This window comes from Castor canadensis, chromosome 17, assembly GCF_047511655.1.
Source record: "Castor canadensis chromosome 17, mCasCan1.hap1v2, whole genome shotgun sequence".
Classification (NCBI taxonomy): Eukaryota; Metazoa; Chordata; class Mammalia; order Rodentia; family Castoridae; genus Castor; species Castor canadensis.
The window spans coordinates 39,857,013-39,875,648 of record NC_133402.1 but is presented as its reverse complement, the minus strand read 5'-3'; the positions used below and the strand labels follow the sequence as shown (position 1 = coordinate 39,875,648).

The window sequence follows — 18,636 nt, the reverse complement described above, 5'->3', positions numbered from 1 at the left end:
ACTCTCTTAAAGAAAAATCATACTGGGTGCCAGTGGTTCATACCTGTAATTCTAGCTACTTGATCAGGAGGATCATGGTTTGAGGCCAGCCCAGGCAAATAATTTGTGAGACACCCCCCATCTCTAAAATAACCAGATCAAAAATGGACTGGAGGTGTGGCTCAAGTGATAGAGCACCTGCTTTGCAAATCAAAGCCCTGAGTTCAAATCCATCTCAACAGCAACAACAAAAACAAGAAAAACCACCATTTATACTAATTACTTGTAACTAACCAAATGCTAAACACTGCTATCCCCCAAGACATATGAAGCCCATGAAAGAAGGACATGGTTATAGAGATTCCTATTGGACCAGAACCATTCACATGTCCATAATGGGCCCATGTCTACCCCTAGCCCTCTTTTCCTCTATTTTTTACATTAATAGGTCAGAAAAGCATAAGCCCAGGACTCTGGGGGAATGTCAAAGTCCTGCTCTGTTCCGATACTGCTACCCTGCCTCCTAAAGTCTAGGGGCCTCCTCAGTCAAGACCAGACTCAGGGCCTTCTAGGTTTCACTCTAAAGGGCTAGAATGTCTGAGAATATATATCAGAGAAAGACATACCTCTGTTCTGGCTTTGCTCCTGGGAATTCTCCTATCTGTGCTGGCTTCCTTGGAGGAAAAATAAGAGACCTGCCTCCATATGGAGTGTTAGGAGGGAAAAACCTAGGGTTTTTTAGGAATTGGTTCCGAGTCTCCATTCTGGCAAGCAGAAGTCGCTCCATTTCTCTCTGTGGCATACATAAGTGGTTCATCCAGTTTTTATTCTTTGGTGGACTTGCATTCTTTAAAACATACAAAATTATAGTCAACGACAGGCAAAGGGACAGTATGTGTTGACATCTTGGCCAACTGTGTGACCCACAGATAGTCAATGCAAACACTACCCTAGTGTGCTATAGATTCATCATTCCTTCCCACTCATCACCTCCTATTGCCACTGCCCCTACACACTACTGCGCACATACTTCAAAACTAACCTTGACAGTTTCTTTGGTTTTGTGTTTGACCTTAAGAGTTGAGTCCCATGTCAGGCTGTCAACAGTGTAATCAAACTCATCCACAACTTCGGGATGTTTCTCCTTGCAAGACAACTCAACCTCCTTTTCCAAGTCAGCCTTTGGATTTGGATGCTTCTTACAGCTAAATGTCAGTTTTGAACATTCAGGGAGGATGGCACCTGTGGCACCAAGGAAACAAAGTGAGTTACTATACCCCAGTGAAGAGGTAGACTTTTCTAAGCTGAACAAATAAAGCCACCAAAACTTCTGTCAGATTGAATTTTTCTCTTAAACTTTCACATTTACTACACTAGATGTATTTGCTCTTCAACATATGAATTACTTCTGGAACTTATTCCATGTATTTGAGATTTAAAATATCTTTCAATTTTCCAACAAAGAAAATGAGTGGACCATTGTCACATACATGGGCACATACCCCAGTGTGGACATACTTTTTAAAAATCTCACATAAGGAATCAAAATTTTCTTCTTACACCTATAAGATCATCCCCCAAAGGCTAACTGAGAACAGTTATTGCTAGCAAGTATACAATGAAACTGGTACCCCACACGTCTTAACACAATGCCTGGTTACCTCAGTATATGTTAACTGCCATCCTTATTTGCCTGCATCAGATGGTGAAAGTCCAACTAATTGTAAAATACTAAGTTGCTTGGTGTCCTAGGACACTTGATTCTGCTGCCCCTTCCTGGCTGTCTTCCTTCTGTGGCTTAGGAACTCATCAGAGGAACACTTCTCATCATCACCCACATTTCTCTGCATCTGAATCTTCCCACCCCAGATTCCTTCTAAGCTCCAAAGTCTCAGAGATCATCACATAGTCCCATTGATTGGGGCTGCTGGAAAGTTTGTATTTTCAGCCTGGCACCACTAAGCAATTGTGATGCTTGGCATCCAGATCCAATTGACTTCTCTCCATCCACACAGCAACTCTTCCACAATCTATCTTGTTGCTTTAAAACACAGCTTCCCACCTTACTAATTCTCAGCTTTTGCCTCCCTGATTATAGTATCACACACACATACACCCATTCCATTCTCCCAAACCATTCTCTTCCCATTCTCAATGGATGAATAAGATGTTCTTTCTGAATGGGGAAGCCCTGGTTCACATTCTGCTCCATCAAGAACTTGCTTCCCTACATATCTGTGTCTTCAGTCCCTCTTTATATTTGCTCATTCAACTACATTTAAACACATTTGGATCTCTGGGTATTGAGCAGCTAACAGAAACATCATATTCCTCCTGGAGAAGATGGAACTTTTATCTTGCAGTTATTAATATTGCTAATGAGGAAGCTGCACACAAATCTGACCCTTCCAATAGTCACTATAGAAGCTATGAACAAAGAAAGAGCTAATGTGGTCCTTATACTATGGAACATCCCCTGCATGATGTCTGAGGTTTGGAGCACAGAAGCATTACCTTTAGGTGCAGAGCAAAATGGCACTGGATCACTGTAGTAATCCTCTGGGCAGATCAAATGATGTTTCCGTAGCAACTCACTATCTACACACCACCTGAAGACAGTCTTCACTATATGGAGGGGAAGAAGATAAAGGTGTTTCAAGCTGGACCAATGTGGAAGAAGCTAAATCCAAACTTGCCTTATCTTCTAAGATTAAACTATCTAAGGACCCTTCTCAGAACGCTTTACTAATGTTGTTTTGGGCAATGATATGTTGATGGATTTGAAATGTGCTTGCCCAGTAAGTTTTCCCTCATGAGCTTTTGGCCATCAACAGAGAAGAGCTTCCTTGCCCCTTCACCTTAGACACCAGCATAAATCCATGTGGAGTGGAGCTGAGCCCAACATACAGCAAGGACCAGGCACAGCTGGACCTACAGTTTGAAGCTAGGCCAGTCAGCCATGCCCAGCTAGGTCAGTCAAACTCCTACTAACCCAAAGACACATAAGAGAGAAAGTTTCATTTAGTATAGAGGGAAATTCATAATGTCTATAGTTGGTAAGCCAAGAAATAGTAGTAAAGTTATATTATTTAGAGGTATCCAGAAAAATTAAAACAAGAAATGATTACTTCTGGCAAGTGGACTAAGGTTGGAACAAGTGAGGCAAAGGCTTTTGTTAAAATAGACTCCATATTTTAGAGCAGTTATAGGTTGGCAAAATTAAGAGGATGTACAGAGACAGAGACTTCTAGTGTCCCCCCCGCCATATGTGCATAGCCTCCCCCATTATTGATGTCTCCCACTAAAGTGGTACATTTGCTGCAATTGAAGAATCTTTATCTTTCTCACCCAAAGTCCATGTTTTACATTACAATTCACTCCTGTTGTTGTACATTTTGTATGTCTGGGCAAATTTATAATGTGTATAGGTGTAGGCTTATACTTTGTTAGAAGTTCTTCTAAACTTTGTTCTTTAAAAACCATGTATTATCTATCATTTTGATAAAAATAAGGAACAAGTAGGATGAACGTTTAAATTCCTTCAAAGTTTTCAAATTTTGTTGCCTGCTTCATTATCCAACATTGTCTTAAGACAGGACACCTTTAAAGAGTCTCTCCCTTTAGAGAAGCTGAGACAGTGAAGAATACCTGCTTCCCTCCTCATGTATGTTAATGGAGAATTCTGAAGTTTGGTTTACTTAGTGTAACAGTAAGGGTTCAAAACAGGAACCACTCTGTCTCTAGCATGTCAAATAGAAAGGGGCTTAATACAGGGGATTACAGACTGAGGGAGAAAAGGTCCAGGAAACCATCATTAACAATGACAGCTAGCAGCACTGAGGCAGAAGTTTCTCAAGAAGTTATCTGGAAGCTGCTTCAAACACAGCCACTGTATCACCTGTTGCTCTTGCTTCTTGAGGCTACCTCCCCTTCCAAACTCACTAAGGGCCTCTCCTGAGTGTTTCTATCCTGGAACCTCAAGGAAGAGGTGCATTCTGGGAAACGTATGGCCTGACCTCCTCTCAGCAAGAGAGACCTTGTTGGGGAGTGGCAGCAACGCCAAGTTGACACAATCCAATCTAGTTACCAAGGACGTTGGTGATGGCCTATTTGAAATATCAAAAGATAAGGGCAGAGCCAAATGCAAGAAGATGTATCCTCTCTTTTCTGATACCATTCTCTCAACAATCCTCCCCCAGGGTGTGGAATGTTAAGTCCTAGGTCTGCAGGAGTCAAGACAGTTTCTTTATCAAATCTTTGAAGTCTCTTTTCATGTCAGATCTAGACCTTAGAAAACCCTATACTGGCCTTGTGACCATCTTCTTACTTCTGGGAAGGGTGGACTTCCTCCACTGACCCCATGGCTTCTGAGCATGGCTTGAAAGGAGTTGGATGTCCCATTCTCCAAAAGATAAGAGAAAACTTATCAGCAAGGGACAGAAATGAAAGCACAATATGTTCTGCAGAATTCTGAACTCTCTCTGTCTGGAGAATTTACAAGTTTTCCATCTTGTAACATTTGTATTAGTGAGCAGAGAAAGGCTGCCTTGTGCCTCAAATAATAAAAGTTTCAGGAAAATTTCCTCATAACCAGTTATATAAATTATAAGAAGTATTGAAGTCACCCGAGAAGCAGGGACCAGATTGGTGTCCCCAGAGCTGGATTAGGGTCTCTTTTTCTGCCACTTTTGAAATAAAGAAAAATATATTACCAGCAAAAGGATAAGAATCCAGAGCAGATAATGTCTGATTATAAGTTAATATTATCTTGGTTGAAAACAGAAGTAACCTCATTAAAAAATTTCTGACTGATGTTTGTCTCCCAGCTCTCAATACTTTATTTCACTTTCATTTAAAAAAAAAAATCACAAATAGTTAACTATTTAATGTCTCTAGCAAAAAAAAGGAGGAGGAGTAGAAGGGGAGGAAGAAGAAAAAGGAGGAGAAGGAAGAAGAGGTAGGGGAGAAGTGCACTCAAAAATAAGGCAGTATCTGACTTCTAGAGCACAGAGGACACAAGGGAACCAAGTGTCCTGGTAACCTGCTACCAACAATCTGCAGAAATTCACACTATTTGAGGCTGGAAGGGTGAGTTAGGGAAGAGTCCCGAGAGCTGCCCTCGTCTGTGATGGAGGACGAACTAGTAAAGCAGGGATTCTGCACCTAACTGTCCAACTGGACGTGAACCTCCCAGGTGGCAGGGCTGACAATGCACAGGCCTCAAGCTCCAGAAGCCATCAATACCCCTGGGATGCTACGCCTGCCAACAATCCTCCCTCCTCTTCCTGACACAAGAAAGAGATGAGCCAAGTTCAAATCTCAATACCACCTTTCTGAGCAGTGGGGACTTAAAGAAGTTATTTGATTTTCTAAGTTTTAGTTCCTGCATCTGAAAACTGGAGAGAAACCTACTTCAAAGGTTATTGGAAGGATTCAGTGGGCTAAAACATTTTACACAGCATCTAGCCCTTGTCAGCTCCCTGTAAGTGAAAATACTCTTCTAAGGCACTGTATTTTCTACTTCTCCCTTCCCTTTAGATTCTTCCCTCTATGCCACAGATGTGCTAGGTCTCCTAACCCTAAATTCACCATCCTTTATCCCTACTGTACTGGAAAATGATGATTTTAGGGATGCAGGAAGGTAGAGCAGTCTTTGGAGGAGGTAGGAAGGAACCCAGCCTTTTTGGAGAAATGGCTGATTTCGGGTGTGGAGTCAGAAATATCTAAGATGAGCCTGGAGCTTCTTACTCTTCCAGAAAGCGAGGAAGTTTTCAAAAACAACTGATTGCCAAGAGTCTCTTACTGGCCAAAGTGGGACAATTTGATCATAAGTAAAGATAATAAATAACATTATAATTATGACTTCCATGAACTAATAAAGATGCTAAAACAATCAAATAATATTTATTAGTCACGTTTGGAACCAATTCATTATTTTCTTCAGTTAAAATGAAAATTTTAATGAAGTAAAAGTTAGTAAACACTCATCCCATTATATAATAGCTTCATTTCTAAATTTCTAAGCTCCCTCTGTGTAAGGCATTATTTTAAAGACTGGCAAAAAAGAAAGAAAAGAAGTAATCCTGTTTATCCTTCCCATACCTAGGGGTAGTCAAAGAACTCCTGAACTCTCTTGATTCTTTCACCCTCACAGTTACCTTGGATCCAAAGAACAAAAGGTCTAATTAATGAACATCTTAAGACAAAGGACTGAAACTACCTCCAAAGCAACCCTGAACTACTACCATGGAAACCCCCAATCCTTGCCTTTGTTTCCCTTTCCTATGTAACACTGAGACCCCTTTGAAGACAGGTTTTAGATCATTAGGTCTCTGTTTTCCCAGTGTGGCCATACCGTTAGTAAGTCTCCCTTCACCACTGCTCACATCTTTAATTGGCCTCCAAGGACAGGTGACCAAGTCTAGACCACGGCAACTCCCTGAAGCCAGAGCTTTGGCCTAACTCTGGTAAGAGTATTTCAGCAGAAAAATAAAAAGAAAACAATAAAATTATCATTACCATTCACATCTCATTATAACTTACAATCCCTAAAAACTAAAAAAAGCGAATGTCCCTCATCCTGGACTATGACCATGGGGTGAGAGACTAAGAACCCCTTCTTTGTTATTTAACAAATGGCTGGGACTGAGTAGGTGAAAATGTTAAGCTGGTCCAGGCTGCCTGCCAGCTGGAGGGCAAGGATCCTGGTTTTCTCTGTCACCAGGTCCTGGAGAGTCAAAGAACAGATAACCTTACAACATGGATAGAAAACTTAATGAAACGTGCTTGGTGTATTAATTGGGAAAAGGAGGTTGCAAACTAAGGGAAGTGCAAGATTTTGTGCAGAAAATACGTGTAACTGCACAGTCACAAGGCCAGGTAGTTTAGATTTTCAACTCATCTTACTTTTGGATGAGGGGTGGTGTGAAAAGTGATTTTTTAAAAAAATCCTATGAATAAATAAAATTTTTTAAAAATTTAAAAAGCTATAAAGAGACAAACTGCCAAAGGAAAACAAATTGAACCTAAACCTAAACTTCATGAAGCCTCTAGAACTCATTATTGATTTACAGAAAATACAGGGACCAAAAGATCAAGCTAACTAACACAAGAACACTGAATTCAGTTACATCCAGACTATGGACAAGTCTTTAGGGAAAACAACCCAGTTTCTAAAAAAAAAATTATCACCATAGATACTACTGTACAGGTAGTTGATTAAGAAAAGTGTTTCCAGCCAGGCACTGGTGGCTCATGTCTGTAATCCTAGCTACCTGGGAGGCAGAGATCAGGAGGATTGCAGTTCAAAGCCACCCCAGGCAAACAGTTCTCTGAGATCCTATGTTGAAAATACTCAACACAGAAATGGGCTGATGGAGTGGTTCAAATGGTAGAGCACCTGTCTGGTAAGTGTGAAGCCCTGAGTTCAAACCCCAGTACTACCAGCAAAAAAAAAAAGGATTTCCAGTGAATGCTGGTAGTTTGGTGATGGAATTTTAATGAGGAACCAGATATTGGTATGAGTTGAGGATACCTCTCCATAAAATACTAATCAACTATAATTTTTTTGAAGTTTTAGCAAGGATTTATTTTAGTATAACCAGAGAAAGTACAGAAAAGGAGGGAGGGAGAGAAACATCTCCTGTTCCTCACACAGGAAATGGGAGCAAAGACTCCTACTAATCAACTATAATTTAATTTGGGGAATTTAATATGGAGAAGTCTGACAGACACCAATCTTCTCACATGATAGAGGCTGGCATCACCTGTGCCCATGATGTACCACGGTGAGACAAGCATGGTATAATTTATGGGGTGTTGCTGCCCAGAATGTACACACTGAGTCTAGTCATCGGGAAACAACAGATAGAACCACTCTACAAAGTAAAAGGCCTATCAAGAACATGAAAGACAAGAAAAGATCAATGAACAGTGTACCCCCAGTAAAACAATAATATGATAATAAAATAATATTAAAAAATTAATGAATTATTCTAAACAAAAAAGTCTGAAAAAAAGATGTGGCAAGTACATGACACATGACTTTCTGGACAGGATCTGGGTCAGAGAAAAGAAAGAGCCACGGTGGGATGAATGGTGAAATCTAAATGAGATTTGAGACTGGGAGGCCAGTGTTGCACCAATGCCAATTTCCTGGCTTGGAGAGTTGTATGCTGGCTATATAGGAGTGTCCCTGTTCTAGGGATGCTATGCACACTGGAGTGTTTTATAATAATGAAACATTATATTCTGAAACTTGCTCTCAAAGTAGGCACTGGAGTGAACAGAGTAAAATATCAACAGATGGAGAACGAGAGGCAGGCATGTGGGCATTCTTTATACATACCTGTAGGCAACTTGACAAGGGTCTCCAGAACATGTAATCTGGCCTGGTTTGTGACTCGCTCTGTTTCTGCAAAAGCCCGTGCACGGGCCTGAATGATATGTCTCTCCAACATTTCAACCTCATCCAACCGCCGCTTATAGAGCTCCCGAATCTGGCAGGTAGATGATCAAATGCACAAAAATATGGTGAGATCACATAGCTTCACGCTACCCACCCCCACATCGGGGCTTTCCAGTAGACCACAGAACAGCCAGAGAACTATTGTCACAATTTCATCCAACCTGACAGATGTAGATGCTGACACCAATAGAAGGAAATGACTTAAGGTTTTCATAGTAAGGTCAGTAACAGAGCCAAGCTTGGAAACTGTCTCCTGGATTCATAGTAGAGAGCTGCCGTCCTTACTGTGAAAAGCAACTCACAAGTTACCTGTGGGGCCACTCTGTTCAGGGAAGGCCTTCTTGCTCCCTAGTTATAGGGAGCACAGTCAGCAGACAGTCTCCTGTCTAACTGACACGTTTTCTGGAAAGGGGTGGCCTGAGAATGCATTCTTTCTACAGTACCCACATGCGGTGACTGAGAGGCAGCAATATACATATATAAAGGCCTGGCCATTCTGACTAAAGAGCAATACTCTCTCCAGAGCAACCTACCACTTTGGTTAAGTTTATTGGGTCCCCATCTCAGTTCAACTTCTTTCATAACACAATCCTGCTTTCTCTCCCTTCCTTTTATAGGTGCTGGTTGCTAATAAACACCTTGTACCCCAAACTCTGCCACAGCATTTGCACCCAGAGTCCAACCTGGATGACCAGCATGCACATCAAGACTAATTACAGATTGACTATCAGTCAGTCAAGTTTTTGACCCATATCTCCAATTCAGACTTCTCAAGGCAGGAAGTAAAGAGCTCACTGATACAGGTAATATTAAAGACAGTTTGTGTACAGGACAATATTCCTTATTTTATTCCTTAGAGCTGACAGGACCTCAAAGATGTCTATGTAATCATTCTTTTAATAGAGATTTATTGTGCATTTGCCATGTACAATTGAGAGAAATATATGACTCTGCTGTCAGGGAGTTTACACTTTAGCAGGAGGGGCCAGGGAAAATATAGATGAGTGAAACAGACCCGAGCATCGTGATAGCATATAAATGGAGATATAATGAAGGCTAGGAGGAAGTAGCTAAATATTCTTGGGGTTGGGAAACCCTTTTTCAGGAGACAGTGGGCAGGACAGTTCCCTGAACATAAAGCACCATGTTTGTGTCATGTTTCCTATTATTTGGACCTATTGATAAGCTCTGACCTTAATTCTTAGATGTAGGAATTAGCATCCTATCAAAATAACAATAACAACATCTGCTATCACTCACTGAACACCTACCATGTTGTAAAGGCTCAATGTTGTAAATCCTTTACTGAATTGACTCATTTAATTCTTAAAACAACCTATAAGGTAGGTATAATTAGCCCCATTTTATAGATGAGGAAACTGAGGTATACAGAAGTAAGGATTGTCTGAGATCACACAGATGGTATATGATGGAGCCAAGATTTAATTCCAGAGTGTGTGGTTCCAGAGTATTTGCTCTTGACCATTTGACTATACAATACTTCTATAGGTGGAGCTGGGAAAGGTCAGCAGTCAATGAGTTTGTCTGAGGAGAACTCAGATCAAGAGACCCAGGCATGGTGGTGCACCTGAAATCTTGGCTACTGGCTCAAGGCCAGCATAGTGATTTTTGAGACCTTGTCTCAAAATAAAACTTAAAAAAGGGCAGGTGATGTAGCTCAGTGGTAGAGCACTTGCCTCACATATGTAAGACCCTAGGTTCAATCCCCAGGAATGAAAACAGAAAAAAAAAAGGAAGAAGAAGAAGAGGAAGAGACACTCTATACTGGGTAGTGATCATTGCTTTTCTTAGGGAGAGTAAATTCTAATCTTGCACAGTCATTTATGAGAGGAGAAGCCAAGAAGAGAATAAAGGAAAGAAGGAAAAAATAAAGGAGAAATAAGTAGGCATGAGAACAGCAGCAACATGTCTGCTCTTTTCAAAGTTTGTTTTTGGTAATTGCAAAATTAATTCATGTACATTGCAGAAGTTCAGAAAATATAAAAGTATGCAAAGAAAAATTTAAATACTCCCTAAGAGTGCTGTTGAAATTTTGATAAACTTCAACTTTTTTCCATGTATATATGCCTTATAAAATAATTGCAACATTTTCTTGAATTTTTTGCTAAATTAAATGGCAGGTAGCTGTCTGTGTCTATATTATATGTGTGATTATTTTTAACAACTTCATGGTATTTCATAGTGTAGCTATACATAATTTCCAGTCAACCTCTCTTTGAATAGTTGTTTCCATAAGATCACTCTTTAAACTTTTCTGCATTCTGAAATTTTTGCAGTAAACATCTATTACTTTTATCTTAAAAAAATCAAAGCCCCACTTTTTAAAACCTGTGGTATAATAGATTTACTCCTAGGAGAGATATCAAAGAGGTAGACTGTAATGAACTAGGTCATTAGGTTTATAGATTCACAATGTTCCACTTATTGTGCTCATGCGAGTGACACAAATGTGAGTCAGAAATTCAAGAGCAAGGTCTGGCCGGGTCGGCTGAAGTCATCAGAGTGAATGTGGTAGCCCAAAGAACAGAGTACTAGGCCCCATCTAGAGGTCCTGCTGGATTCCAGGAAGCCATGGAGAGGGTAAGGTTAGTCCAGTCAGTATCTCATATACTGTATACTGGTGTTATTCATGTGCATCTACCCCAATAATGCTACAGAAGACAGGTTTTGTTTGTATGTATGTGTGTGTATGTGTGTGTGTGTGTAACCCATGTTTTATTCATGGCTGAATCCCCACTGCCCAGGAGTAAGTATGGCACACAGTAGACAATGTGCTAAATAGCCGGGCGCCGGTAATGATAGCTACTCAGGAGACAGAGATCAGGAGAATCAAAGGAGGATCGAAGTTCCAAGTCAGCCTGGGCACATAGTTCACAAAACCCTGTCTCCAAAAAACCCTTCACAAAAAAGGGCTGGTGGAGTGGCTCAAGGTGTAGGTCCTGAGTTCAAACCTCCAGTGGCCCCCCCAAAAGTGTGCTAAATAAAGGCATGAATAAATACATGTTGCTAAGGGGTAGGCAGAGGTCAGAATGAAGAGGCAGGAGGCACACTGGGTAAGCAGGAGCGACCAGGTGGGGGCAGTGTGTCTTGAAGGAGTCCTCAGCAATGGGTCAGAGAGAGGGAGGCATCAGCACAGAGGACCCCTGTACAGATGAGAAAGTAGAGTCGCTGTTTCATAAGCATGCTTTAAAAAAAATCTTAGCATGAATGCCTCTGCCAAGATTGTGGTTTATGATACAAAGGCACCCCAAAGGGAGTGTGATAGCTTTGGGTTTTATCACCTCTGGGGAACAACTATTCAGCTGTCTGCCTCAGTCATTTCATTTCTATATAAGCATCTAGCGTATGGACGTGTGCTGAGAAATACTGGTAGGCGCTACAGAAACCTGCCATTTACATGTATATGTGTGTATTTGCATAGGTGTGTGTTTAAATACTATCCTTCCAAGTAGAATGCGGGATCCATTGCCGCGTGGACTTGATTCATTCTTTCCAACTGCATCCCAGCGACTGGCACATGTCCTCCGCTGGGTCCTACGGCGGGTCCCAGGTCCCCGGCACCATCCGCAGATGCAATGCCACCTCGCGGGGCGCCAGAGCCGCGTTACCTGTTGCAGCTGGTCCACGAACAATTCGTGGCGCTCATCCTCGCTGCCGCGGGCCTTGATCAGACTGGCGCTCAGGTCCTCACCGATCACCTCGACCGAGTAAAGGTTGCGGAAGACGCGGGTAAGCAGGTGCGAGATGTCTTGTGTGCGCTGCGAGGAGGGGCGCAGACGCAGCAGCTGCGGCTCCGGGTGCGGCCGCAGCATCAGTACCCCGAGGCGGCGGGGCCGGGCCGCCAAGCCCAGGTGGAAGTCATCGGAGTAGGCGAGGGAGGACCACGCCAAGGACTTCCTGGTGGACAGGCTCGGGCTGCCGGAAGTGGCTAGCGTCCAAGCTGTCTCTGGGTACGCGTAGGTTTGGGACGACTGGGATCCCAGCTCCCGCGGAATCCCGGGCTCCATGGCAGCAGAGACGCCGCTAACTGCCGCTGCACCTCTGCTTCCGGCCCCGCCCCTTCCGCCTGGCCTTCCTAAATGCTCGCATTTTCAACTGGACCCTTTCTTAACGTGGCTTACCCAGACAAGCATGGATGGAGAAAGAATTGATTGGCACAATCAGGTCAGTCTGGTTGTTCCCGGCTACCCTCCTTCATCCATCTCTCCATCCGTCCATCCATCCATCCATCCATCCTTTAATTCGTTCTGCAGTTGCTCCTCACTCATTTAGTATTGATTGTATAAAAATTCTGTTTCTGGTCTGTTCTGGGAGCTGAAGATACCAAAGGAAGTGAGTTGTTGCTTCTGCCCTTGTTGCTTCTGCTCTTGGGCCATGCACAGTCGTGTGTGTGTGTGTGTGTGTGTGTGTGTGTGTGTGTGTAAGGTGGTGGGTGGGAGAGAACAGGGTTGAATGGGTTAAAGCCAAGATGAAAATAAATGTTGTCATGGAACCATAAAGGAGGACAGAAACTTAGCGTGAAAGTTGAGTGGTGGCTTCTTAGAACTGAAGACCAAGCCAGGCACCAGTGACTGACACCTGTAATTTTAGCTACACAGGAGGCAGAGATCAGGAGGATCATGGTTCAAAGCCAGCCTTGGGCAAATAGTTTGAGCGACCCTATGTTGAAAATACCCAACACCTAAAAGGGCTGGTGGAATGGCTCAAGTGCCTGACTAGCTAACGTGAGGCCTGATGTTCAAACACCAGTACCACAAAACAACAACAACAACAAAAAGACCAGAGATTTAAAATGCATAGGCGCAACATCTTTGGTCATCTTGTAAGTGGAAATTAAAACCACAATGTGGTATCATTATATACTTAGTAGAATGGCAAAAATAGTTTACTTGAATGAAAGGGCCAAACAAGTGCTGGTGAGGATGTGCAGCAAGTGGAATTCTCATATATTGTAAATGGGATTAACTAGGACCACAACTCTGGAAAACCGTTTGAGTTTCTTATAAAGTTATACATACAGTAATCCCACTGAAAGGTATTTCCCCAAGAAAAATTAAAACTGTGTGCATGCACAGATGTGTACACAAATGTTGGTGGCAATTTTATTCATAATCACCCAAGACTGGAAAAAAAAAAGAACGTCCAATGTGCTATCCATTGGTGAATGGATAAACATAGTACCGACAGACTGTTGGTACACACAATGGCATAGATGAATCTCAGATGTATCAGGTAAAAGAAACCAGCCTGAAAAGGTTACATACCAGAAAATTAAAGCTGAACAAAACAGATCAGTGGTTACCAGGAGCTGGGGATGGGAGCAAGGTTGACTACAGATGGGCAGGAGGGGACTTTTTTGGGGGGGGTGGTTGTGATAGAACTGTTCCATATCTTGATTGTTGCTGATGGTTACACCAGATATGGATTTGTCAAACCTCTCAGGATTGTATACAGTAAAGGATGGATTCTACTATATATGTAATACGTTGGGTTAGGTAAGAAAAAAATAAGTAGGAATAGGCCAGAGGAGAAAGCAAAGAGGGCATGCTATGCAGACCAACCCAGGTATGCAAAAGCTGAGAGAGTGCACCAGCTAGGAGAGATAGCTGAGTGTGGAAAGAACTGCAGGAAATTCAGGAGAAGCAGAATGTGAAGAGTTTGAGGTCCGCAATGAAGCTGGTGGGAAAGGGCTTGGTCACAGTGGATTTGTAGGCCACATTAGGAAATTTGGACTTTATTCTGAGGACAGTAGGAGGGCCACTAAGAGTCAACCTGGGTCATGTCATAGTTCTTTATTTTAATAGGATTATTGCTGTGAAAATAGATAGTGGGAAGCACAAAGCATCCAGGAGATTAATTAGAAAACTATTGCAGAAATTAGGAAAGAGATGGAGTGAGCTTGGATGAGGCTGAGAGAAATGCACTAGAGATAAATCTAAAAGGTAGAATTGACAAGACTTGCCAGTGGATGACAGGGGTGACAATGAGGGACCAAGAATGACTGTCAGGTAGCCTGTGTGTTCAGTCAGGTGGCCATCCACTGACATGGGAAAGAGGACTCCTCTCAGGGTGGTGCTTGAAATCACATTGACCTTGACACTGGCACACCATGGCTTCTGCTTACAGGTGATATAATAACCACTTTCTACAAAGGCATGAATTTGCTTGCCTTACAACCTGCAACCCACTTCCTGTGATGAGTCCCAGGATGTTTGCCCACAGACCTGAGCCACTTCTGCCTCTCTTAGTTGAGGCTAGCACCCTCATCTGTCTTTTGGGGTACCTTTTCTACCCTGAGAACTGGGAATCCAGGGCACCTGTCCTGGACTGCATGTGTGAGGCCCCTGCTCTGGCTTTCTCCCAGCTGACCCTTGCCGCAGGCATGGTAAGGCGCCCTGTGCCTGCCCTCCAGGTAACTGGGAACCCAGAAGCATTTGCCCAAATAGCCTAAGACCATTCCCAGTGTCTGTGCATGCCTCTTTAATTCCATCCTCCCATGTGAGCAGGACAATGGGTTTTTGCCAGTACTTTTGGCGTCTCTATGGTATTAGTTATTTTTGCATCACCATGACAAAATGCCTGACAGAAATAACTTAAGGGGAAGAATTATTTATTTTGGCTCATGGTTTCAGGGGGCTTAATCCATGATCACTTGGCACTGCTGATTCTGGGCCCATGATGAGTCAGAACATCATGGGATATTCATGGGAGTATATGGATCTGAGTTGTTAATCTCATGGCAGCGAGGAATCAAAGAAAAGGGGATACAGGAAGGGGCCAAGGTAAGATATAGCCTCCAAGGTCACACCCCCAAGACTCACTTCCTCCAACTAGGCCCCACCTCCTACTTTCACCACCTCCCCAAAGTGGCATCATATCCTATAAAGCCATCAAGGGATTAATCCATTCATTAGGTCAGAGCCCTCATGATCTAATTTTCTCTGGAAAGCCATCACTGGCATGCCCAGAAGTGTACTTTACTGATCTCCTAGGCATTTCTCAATCCAGTCAAGTTGATAATCAAGTTTAACTGTCACATCTATCCTGCCTCCAGATGGCCACAGGGAGTCTGACCTAGCCTAGGAGAGGTTCCCCAGCCCATCTCCTTTGTATAACTGATCCCACCCTCTGCTCAGCTGACTCTCCCATAATCCTCTAAACCTTCCAGTGGCAATGGCTCCTCCATCAGTCCTCATTTGGTGTCACTACCTCTGACATGTTCCCTTCCTTTGCTTTCCCTTCTCCTCTGTGTGTCCCCATCTCCATCCTCCTGTCCTTCTTCTACTAGAATCTCACTGATAAACTCAATTCATCCCTGATTCCACACACTCAGCATTCAGTTTGTTTGCCGTCTGACTGACTGACTGACTGACTTATTGACTGACTGAATAAATGAGCAGCTCTGACCCTCTACCAGTAACAAAGGGTTTGGAGCACCTTTGGAACTTCTCACTAGCTCCCCCCCCACCTTGAGGATTTCTGTGACACAAGGAAATTCCTTGTGAGCTGCCCTCTTCATTTTATATACTGTTCTGTAGATCATACATTGTTGTTGTTGTTCTTGCTTGTTTATCTCTGGGTTCCACACATATTGTTTACCTTAATTTTTTTTAATTTTTAAATTTAAAAAGTTCTATGCTATTATGCTAAAGACAAAACTTCAAATAGTGCCTAAAAAATAAAAAGTAAGTGCCTTTAGTTTTTTTCCCCATAGAATTAGATTATTTCTGTATTCTTCCAGCTATTCTGTCATTTTTTAATATTTAAAAAACACAAATGATATTATCATGTTATAAATATGTATGTATATATACAAATAATTCTGTTACTTGTTTTTCTCACTTACATAGCAACTTGTAGATGACTTTTTTCTTTTTTGCTACAATGAGCAAATGCTACAGTGAGCAACTTGTTCATATCTGTGCATACATTACATGGATGTACAATGTTACTGTGGGATAATATCATAGAATTGCTTGGCCAAAGGGTATGGAAGTTTTAGTACTTGAGATATTGTCTCATTGCCCTCTGGAAAGATTGTCCCAAAGTAGACTCCCATCACCATTATGTGAGCATGTTTTTGTTTTGAGACAGGGTCTCAAACAGGCTGGCCTTGAACTTGCAGTCCTCTTGTCTCAGCCTCCCAAGTGCTGGGGTTCATCACTGCTCCTGGCTTCACTCTCCTTTTCTTTTCTTCTTTTTCATGTGCTGGGGATCAAACCACAAGGCCTGACATGTGCTAAACCACTGAGCTACATTCCTAGCCACTTATGTACATTTTAAACATGTTTTGAATCACATCCTGAATTTTATCCCCAGCCCACATCTCCCTCCTAAACTACCTTATACTTGATATCTCCCCTTGGATGCCTGAAAGCCTTTCAGTGTGTCCAAAATAGAACACTTGCCACTCCTCAGCCCTGAAATGCCCCCATTTCAGTTAAAGGCAGTTCCGACCTTTCAGTTACCTTAACCAAAAACTCATCCTCGAGTCTTTGCTTTTTCTCACAGCCCCCACCAGTAAATCCTGTTGGTTCTATCTTCAAAATGTTTCTGGAGTACTGCCACTTTCCACAACCTCCACTCCTACTACTGAGGTCTGAGCCACCATCACTTCCACCGGAACTGTTTGCTGTGGGAGTCTCTCTTCCCTGGGCTCCCTGCTTTGCCCTTGTCCCTCCATGGTGATAGTTCTTTCTGGCAGCCAGAGGGATGCCCTCAGATCATGACTCTCCCCTGCTTGAAGCCTTCCAAGTGCTCTCCATTTCTCCCTGAGTAAAAGCAGAAACCCTTACAAGGCCCAACAGGCCCAGAACCTGCTACCTCTCCATTTTCTCCAGCATCACTCCTCCACTCATGAAGCTCCAGCTACACCACCCCCTGGCAAACGAGACATACTCCTGCCTCAGGGCCTTGGTAAGGCCTGCTTTTTATGTCTTGCCCCAGATATTCCTAAACCACTCACTCTCTCACTCCTCCCAGCCTGCTCAAGTGTCACCTTCCCCCATAATACCCAATATCCTGACCAGCCTATTTAAAATTTAACCCTGCCCCACTCCTGAACTCCCCTACCCTACTTTCTTTTTTCTATTTCCTTATCACTTTCTCATACACTACATGATTTACTTCTTACATTTATTACAGTGTCTCTTTTCTTTCCATTAGAATTTAAACTCCTTGGCAGCAGGTTTTTTTTTTAAATGTGTTTTATAAATTGACAATTCCCAAGGCTCTAGAACAGTGTCTAGTAGACAGTAGGTGCTCAAAATATTTGTTGAATAAACAAAATAACCGAATAGTTTTCAAACAGGGGGTTTGTTGTCTTCTTCAGTTCAGATGTTACTTAAGTGCACCTCCCCCCTCACCTGGGATTGGGCAAGTTCCCTGCCTGATCACTACCACTCACCAAGCACTACACCTACCTGTGGGGTGGGATAAATTTGAGGAGAGTGTTGGACATAGTCTACAGTAAAATAAGACTCACAGTTACATTCACAAATGAAAACTCAGTAAAAAATTCCACAACTATAATTATGGAAAAATAATTCTCAATAATCCCATGCTATCCTGGGATTACCAAGAGGTCCCACAACGTTGTAGTCCACTGTCGCATCCATGCATGGTATGATATATCTTCCCAGTTTGTCTGAAGATCCTCACTTACTACAGCTGCCCCTTGGGAGAGGCAACCTTCACACTGGGACCTGGGTCCTAAACTCTCTAGAGGAAGCTCAGGTGGAGTTTTGCAGCCCTGGGAAGCAGTCAGAGCATCTCTTAGACTAAGAGCCTCTGTGGCCGGCAGGATGTGTAGGGGAGGCCCCTGAAAGGTAGGGGATGACTGTGGGGACATGGATTCTAGCTCAGGTCCCAAGTACTTGACATCTGTGTTTCTGCTTATTCTAAAATTGAGGGTAGGTCCTGACTGCAGAGCCCAGACAGGCAAAGTAAGCCCCTTCACCCTGTGACCTGGAATAGGGACTCTAAAGACAGGGAGGGGACAGAATAAACTTCATTGGCCTCACTTACCCAGACTTGCCTAGGTTTGAGTTTCATGGGGGAGGAGTTGGGCAGGCCCAACCCTGAAGCCACCTGGAGCCTGACCATCTTGAAAGTTGGCATTCTTGGGTTGATAGTCCCCTCTTCTTAACCTTCAGAAAGGGGAGTGGTGG

The 18,636-nt window shown here is 42.8% G+C and overlaps 1 protein-coding gene across 4 annotated transcripts in view; it reads right to left on the bottom strand.

Annotated features, from left to right (window-relative positions):
* The window catches only part of Dlec1 (DLEC1 cilia and flagella associated protein), a 54,091-nt gene extending 41,568 nt beyond the window's left edge, over positions 1–12,523 (bottom strand). For all 4 annotated transcript variants that reach the window (XM_074060018.1, XM_074060022.1, XM_074060019.1 and 1 more), the window contains exons 1-5: positions 12,076–12,523; positions 8,327–8,477; positions 2,494–2,604; positions 1,022–1,221; positions 606–826 (exon numbers count right to left, since the gene is read on the bottom strand). In XM_074060018.1, the coding sequence (XP_073916119.1) occupies positions 606–826; positions 1,022–1,221; positions 2,494–2,604; positions 8,327–8,477; positions 12,076–12,474 (1,082 nt within the window). In that variant the 5' untranslated portion in view covers positions 12,475–12,523. The remainder of the gene's footprint in view (positions 1–605; positions 827–1,021; positions 1,222–2,493; positions 2,605–8,326; positions 8,478–12,075) is intronic.
* Between the last annotated feature and the right edge of the window lie 6,113 nt (positions 12,524–18,636).